Source organism: Aulonocara stuartgranti (genome assembly GCF_965226115.1).
Source record: "Aulonocara stuartgranti genome assembly, chromosome: 2".
NCBI lineage: Eukaryota > Metazoa > Chordata > Actinopteri > Cichliformes > Cichlidae > Aulonocara > Aulonocara stuartgranti.
Window position 1 is genome coordinate 16,753,623 of NC_138940.1, and position 7,846 is coordinate 16,761,468.

The 7,846-nt window shown below is 45.5% G+C and overlaps 1 protein-coding gene across 1 annotated transcript; it reads left to right on the top strand.

Moving 5' to 3' along the window:
* The first annotated feature begins 392 nt into the window (after positions 1-392).
* On the top strand, positions 393-3,100 carry LOC309717163 (uncharacterized protein). The gene is made up of 2 exons (XM_082551503.1): positions 393-544; positions 1,413-3,100. Exon 2 carries the CDS (start codon positions 1,674-1,676, stop codon positions 3,087-3,089), a length of 1,416 nt encoding a protein of 471 aa, XP_082407629.1. The 5' UTR covers positions 393-544; positions 1,413-1,673; the 3' UTR covers positions 3,090-3,100.
* Positions 3,101-7,846: the final 4,746 nt, after the last annotated feature.

A 7,846-nucleotide genomic window follows, 5' to 3' on the forward strand; every position in this document is an offset into this window, starting at 1 on the left:
CAATGAAACAAATCTACAGGGTACCATTTGAGAGGAACTCTGACAGAGTGAAGGAGCTGCACTACCAGTATGCAAATGTAAGTCAGTTACTGGTTGTCTCTCATTATAACCTTACCTGTAATCACAGTAAGCAGTAGTTCACTTATTTGGTTTCAATACCTCCTTTACCTGCTTTCAGAATCAGTATTTGCTTCATCTGACTTCAACAATTTCAACAGAAAACTGCAGTTTACTGTATGATACTGTCGCGCTGGCCTAGTAGGTGTGGCTGTTATTCCTCTCTTCCTCCTCCTGCCCACTACCTGTTCGGTGCTGCTGCGTGCGCATGGCCACTGATTAGACCTTGGGTGCAATCAACAACTAAGCACGGCCTGGTGTGTGCCGCCCTGCCAGGTGAGCCACATTAGAGCAATCAAGGGTGGGCGTGCCTAGTAGACCTTAAAATGCATGCAGCAGTCATTTGACCCGTGAGCAACATACTGAGAGGACGGCAAACAAAGCACTTTTCCACTGTGAGGAAGACTTTGAACAAGACGGGCTATCGGTAAGCTCTTGAGCTCACATTTGCTGCACATATATTTGGAACAATGGAAGCTCAGTTGTGCAAATGTTTTACGCTTAGGGAAATAGTTGCTGCATTTAAGTTTAAAAAATTATATTGACAAAAAAGAATGTTTAAGTTTGAATAAATTGTTTGTGCAGTTACTGTGGGGCGATCGTGGCTCAAGAGTTGGGAGTTCGCCTTGTAATCGGAAGGTTGTCGGTTTGAGCCCCGGCTTGGACAGTCTCGGTCGTTGTGTCTTTGGGCAAGACACTTCACCCGTTGACTACTGGTGGTGGTCAGAGGGCCTGGTGGCGCCAGTGTCCGGCAGCCTCGCCTCTGTCAGTGCGCCCCAGGGTGGCTGTGGCTACAATGTAGCTTGCCATCACCTGTGTGTGAATGGGTGGATGACTGGATATGTAAAGTGCTTTGGGGTCCTTAGGGACTAGTAAAGCGCTATATAAATACAGGCCATTTACCATTTAGTGTTCCCACATATTTATGTTACTTAATATTAAAAATAGTTACCCCCCAAATCCTTGGGTGGATCGTAAAAATAGAGAATAAATGTTTGGTTTTGATTTAAAGAAAATAATTCTTTGTAAAGAAAATCCTTAGTTAAAGTCTCTATTAAAATGTTTGTGAACTCTAAAATGTATACTTTAAAATACAATTGTTTATAAAAAAAAGTGTTAAATGCAAAGAAGACACATTGTGTATATTTATTTAAGAACCACAGTTAAATTAACACAGTTAACCACATGGTAAATGGCATTACTGAAGTGTATTTTGTTATTTCATCTGTCTTTTGTGTAATGCATGTAATTTATCTGAATGGTTAATGAAATGTTCTTTATTTTTGTGTTGAAAGGTTTTTTACCTGCTGCTACCTACCAACTAGTTGGTCTAAATAAAGTTGAGTGACATTCAAAGTCTGGTCTTTTTCAAGTGTGGACACCTCACAGTCAGAGGAACACTTGACAGTAAAAAACCGGCCTGGCCAGTAGAGAAACCGGCCTTGACCAGTGAAGACTCCACAAAAGCTCACCACAAAGACGGAGAAGACTCCACCTGGGGGCCTGGAGGAAATCGCACGCCGTTTGCCTGTCCAATCAACAACCGAGAAAACAGCATGGCTGAGTCCAAGTCACTCGAAGAGCTGAAAATAGAGCGAACCACTGCAAAGAGACTGTTTTCCAGACTCACCAACCATATAATAAGGACCCACATGGATATGTCTGTAGAGGAGCTGCAGGATTCCTTCAAGAGACTCACAGCAGAGGGCTCCAAAGTGATTGACGCGAACGAGGAGCTTGAAGCCGCCTACATCACGCAGTGTGAAGCAGAGGGCACACCGGAGCTGATGGGCCAACAGAGAGCAGACGTCGAAAAAACGGAGAAAGAATGTGAGCAGAAGTTGAAGGAGGTGAAGCACCTGATCAGAGAGACACTGTGGACATCATATGGTGAAAAAGAACTGACCCTTGCTCTAAAATCAGCAGAAATGGCGTGTGAGAACGTCACATCCACTCAGCCTGATACACCCCTGGAGGCATATGATTTTATGCTCCACCATCTAGAAGAACTGGTGAAGAAAGCTAAGCAGGCACACCAGACATGGAACCGCTGGGCTCCACCTGCTGAGAGGCGAGATTGTGATCGTCGACTGATGGAGCTCGAAACCTGCCTTCCAAAGCTGGTGTCAGGGAAGGCAGTCCTGATCAAAGCAGAGAGGATTAAAAGAGATGCCGACAAAGCAGTTGTCACAGTCCGCAACGCAGCCTCGGTCGCAGCCATAAAACTGAAAGCCACAGCTTTACCAAAGTTCACCGGCAGCCAGCGTGAGTTCTACAGATGGCGGAAGGAATGGGAGGCTCTGCAAAAGCAAGGTGAGCCAACCGGGTCCGTGGAAGTAAAGAAATTCCAACTTCTTGATAGCCTCGATGATAAAGTGGCCAAAGATCTGCGCCTGTCCACATACACCTCGGCCGATGAGATCTTCAGAGTCCTCGAGAACCGCTATGGAAATCAAGCCACCATCGCCATTGAAATCATTGAGGAGCTTCAAGCTATCCCTCCTGTCCGTAGCAACCAGCCTAGAAGAATTATAGAGCTTATCCACGCAGTTGAAAAGGCCCTCTATGATTTGAGTGAGCTGGATGAAGCAAATGCCATAAAGAACCTCTTAGTAATAAAGTCTATTGAAAGCAAGCTGCCTGAGTCCCTAAAGAAAGACTGGCTTACCCACGCTGCTAATCCAAAGAATGCTGTGACTCATCAGAACCGGTTTGACAAGCTGCTCGCATACCTCCAATCTCAAGAGTCCATCTACGAGCAGTTAGACCAGCTGAGAGACATCGACCCTGCCAAGGAGAGAATAAAGTTCCCAGTAAAGTACGCCCGTACCAAGTCAGTTAAATCCAGTACTGATCCAGCAGGCTGCATCATCTGTGGGGACCCAAAGCACAAGAGAAAGCTCTACATCTGCAGATGGTTTAGAACCAACACAAAGTTACAGGAGAAAGAGGATGCAGTGCAGCAACTTTGAGCCTGCAAGAGATGCCTCGAGATCCACGATGAACCCTGCAGAAAGACTACTTACCTGTGTGGAAAACCAGAGTGCAAAGACCAGCATCATTACCTTCTTTGTCCCTTGCCACGACCCTTATCACAAAGGCCCAAGTCTGGTCCGGCGAGAGCTGAGGGGAGGAGGTATACAGAGGTTCAAGAAGAGTTCATCTCTAAACTATCGCCAGAGCTAGCGCAGCAGTGTTGGAAAGCTTTCTGCAACGTCTCATCACGAGCCTTCAACTCCATGGCAGCAGAGAGAGGTCTACTGGAGGAGACTGGTCTAAAAGAGTACCCTGTGATCCTGATGCTCCTTGACGTCATCGCCAATGATGGGCAGAGAATTGGGACACTAATTGATCTAGCATCTGACACAAACTACATAACCCATAAAGCTGCAAGTAAGCTCAACCTTCGCAGTGAAGACGTCATGCTTGTCATCCAGGGTATCGGAGGTATGAAGGTGTCTGTGGCAACCAAGCGCTACCTTCTCAAGATCCGTGTCAACACCTCAAGAGGAACTTTAAAGCCTCACCAGTTAGTTTGCTATGGTCTTGACAAGATTGCTGAAGTGACAAGACATGTTCCACCTCAAAAGCTACAGAAGATCTTCCCTGACATCCCTCTCCAAGACCTCATCAGACCCAGAGAGATCCAGCTTCTAATCAGCCATAAAGAAGGCCAGCTGGTGCCCCAAAAGATCCGTTCCATCGGTGACCTGGTTCTCTGGGACGGTCCACTTGGCAAGACAATTGGGGGCACACATCCAGACCTCTTTGAGGAAGTCACTTTGATGGCCCACACCTCCAAGACTCACTTCGCAAGATCAATGAGAGCTGCTGCATTCAAGTTCACTAAAGACCTAGCTTCCTGTCAGCATCCTAATCACCCTGAGACTCTATCCACCACAGCTACCAGCAGCAGAGACTTTCTGAAGTGGTGGAGGTGGGAAAGCATCGGAGCCGCTTGCCAGCCGAGATGTGGAGGGTGTCGTTGTGGGAGCTGCCAGCCAGGGGGTAAAGAAATGACGCTCGCAGAAGAGAGGGAGATCGTGAGGAACGGCCTGACTTATTCAACTGGAGATGACCACAGCAGTGAACCACATTGGCATGCCAAATACCCATGGGTAGAAGATCCAGCAACCTTGCCAAATAACAGGAAAGCAGTAGAAGCAACATTTATCAGAACCGAGATGAAGCTATCTAAAGAACCTGAATGGAAGAAGGCCTATGCTGCACAAGTTCATGAGATGGTAAACCGCAGAGCTGCAGTGAAGCTGTCCAAAGAAGTCCTGCAGAGTTGGACTGGGCCAGTATGGTACATAAGCCACCTCATTGCGCCAAATCCACACTCTGTCTCTACCCCAGTGAGGTTGGTGTGGAACAGCAGCCAGAAGTACAGAGGCCTCAGCCTGAATGACATCCTCATCAAAGGTCCTGATGTCCTGAACCTGATAAGAGCTGTCCTGCTGAGGTTCCGAGCTGGTGTCTACGCCGCCCTTGGTGACGTCCGCAAGATGTACAACTCCGTCTGGCTGGAAGATCGAGAAGTCCACTTGCACAGATTCTTGTGGCGTGACACAGAAGATGCAGACATAGAAGACTATGCTATAACAAGAGTCAACATTGGAGACAAACCTGCTGGTTGCATAGCCCAAGTCGCCATGAGAGAAACTGCAAACCTACCTACCTTCAGTCACTTCACAGAGGAGAAACGTGTGCTGGAAGAAGATGCTTATGTCGATGACATCCTGACATCACACAATGACCTCGACCATCTGAGACGCCTAACAGCCAACATTGAGCACATCCTGAGAGCTGGAGGATTCTACATGAAGCCTTGGGTCTACTCCAGTCAAAGTGGGAGGGAGGAGTCGAAGAAAGAGTTGCCTCGATCAGAGCCAAAGACTATGATCCTGCCGAACCAGCTGACGGAAGATGACAACAAAGCCCTTGGCCTTGGCTACACCATCAATGATGACAAGCTTCATGTCATGGTTGCAGTGAACTTCTCAAAGAAAAGGAGAAAAATGCGCCTTGGTCAAGACCTGCTCAGAGAAGAAGTCAGAGAGCAAACACCTGATCCACTCACCAGGCGAGAACTGCTAAGCCAAGTCTCCGGCCTATACGACCCACTCGGTCTAGTGACTCCCGTCAAACAAAAGGGTGCCATCCTGGTAAGGAGAGCTTTCCAAGAAGCAAAAGTAAAGCACTGCCTCGAAGACACATGGGACGCAGCCTTGTCTGAAGGTCTCCGAGAAGACGCTATAAAGCTTCTGGAAGAGTATGCTGACCTGAAAAAACTGCATTTCACTAGAGCCCTGACTCCACCAGATCCTTGTGCAGAGCCCAGTGCCATCACGTTCTCTGATGGCAGTGAACATGCATATGGTGCAGTGATGTACCTTCACTGGAGCTGCAGCCATGGTGTCATTGTGAGACTAGTAGAGTCCAAAGCCAAACTGACGCCTCTCAACTACAAAGGTGATCCTGTTAAAGCAGAGATGTGTGGCGCAGTCTTTGCTGCCCGTCTGAAGACCTACTTCCAGAGACACTGCAGAATCCAGGTCAAAAAATGGTACCACCTCGTCGACAGCCAGACCGTCTTGGGTGCAATCCAGCGTGAGAGCTACGGTTTCCAGACCTTCTTCGCAAACCGCGTTGGTGAAATCCAGAGTAGCACTGATGTCCAGGATTGGTGGTGGATTCCTTAGGGAAATAGTTGCTGCATTTAAGTTAAAAAAATTATATTGACAAAAAAGAATGTTTAAGTTTGAATAAATTGTTTGTGCAGTTAGTGTTCCCACATATTTATGTTACTTAATATTAAAAATAGTTACCCCCCAAATCCTTGGGTGGATCGTAAAAATAGAGAATAAATGTTTGGTTTTGATTTAAAGAAAATAATTCTTTGTAAAGAAAATCCTTAGTTAAAGTCTCTATTAAAATGTTTGTGAACTCTAAAATGTATACTTTAAAATACAATTGTTTATAAAAAAGTGTTAAATGCAAAGAAGACACATTGTGTATATTTATTTAAGGACCACAGTTAAATTAACACAGTTAACCACATGGTAAATGGCTTTACTGAAGTGTATTTTGTTATTTCATCTGTCTTTTGTGTAATGCATGTAATTTATCTGAATGGTTGATGAAGTGTTCTTTATTTTTGTGTTGAAAGGTTTTTTACCTGCTGCTACCTACCAACTAGTTGGTCTAAATAAAGTTGAGTGAAATTCAAAGTCTGGTCTTTTTCAAGTGTGGACACCTCACAGTCAGAGGAACACTTGACAGATACAATTCTCATTATAATCCTTATCAAATCTATCTAATACTGTAGGTTTTACTGTAACATCTCAGTAAGTCATCAGTATTTCCCACTCCCCTTTCTATCAAATACCCCTGCAGTACTTCCTCATAGGCCTATCACTGGCCTGTAGTATATTGAACCTGTGGAGGAGAACATGTAATTGTCTAACTGTAGTATATGACTCTTCTGTATGACTGATTTTATGGTCTTTACTCTATTTTAGAGAATAATGGCATTGGAAGGACATGAGACCCCTCACATCCTGGTGTTCGTGGATGAAGCTGGCTTCAACCTGGCCAAGGGCCGAAGACCGTAATATTATTGGCCACTGGGCCACAGTGGATGTCCCAGGTCAGCGAGGGGGCAATATAACTATGTGTGCTGCCATTTCTGAAAATGATGTGGCCACTCACATCCCCAGTCTTGGCCCATACAACACATACAAGCTCCTCATCTTCTTGGATCGCCTTTATACCGATTTTATCCCTGAAAATGAGAGAGGTCTCATAGGACCTCACCTACCCATTTATGTAATTGTGTGGGACAATGTCAATTTCCACCATAGCCCACTCATTAGGGGCTGGTTTGCAACGCATCCAAGGATGGTCATGGGGTTCCTACCACCTTACTCTCCTTTCCTCAATCTGATAGAGGAGGGTTTTTTTTCTGCTTGGAGGTGGAGAGCATCATGCTCAGGATCAGCCGTCCCAGGGGCGTGCATGCCGCAACCATCAATGCAGGGGATGGTTGCAGCATGCACGCCGTTTCTTCCCTCATTGCATCGCAAGAGAAAGTATCTGCTGTGATGTGGACGAGAATCTGTGGCCAGACGGACAACAGCGTGTAAATAATCAGGAGGGTGAAGACAGTGGACAAGAGCGGGAGAATGAGTACAGCGACCACTGAATAAGTCCTTGTTTTTTGATTTTGTGTTCATACAATTTACTACTGTAATGTACATTTTCTTTTTACATATGTATGAAACTTTCTTTGTGTGTGAATAAAAAATGGTTATCATTTCCTTGGTAGTGTGAGTGCAATCTGTGATGTCAAACCTTGGAGGCTACTCTTTTCTGTTGTATATTTTTGGTCCTCTGCCATAGTGACAAAACATCTAAACATTTTGTATGGCAGTACTCACACAATGCCATAGGGACGATGCATTTTGGGGGCACTGACTATTCAGATTAGAAAGAAATGTAGTTTTGACACATGAGTGAACTGTTTTAGGAGAGATATGAGCTTTTGCAGGTGGACCATGTTGTTGTGATCAACCATCCAGGTTTATTTTGACAAAAGCACCAAGAATGATGAGAATGTCCGATCTGTGTCGAGAAATGAGCCAAAGCTATTGAGAAGGATCTTTGCCATTTTGGAGACACTGACTGTTTAAATGAGAAAGGGATTTAGATTGAAGCCTGAGTGACC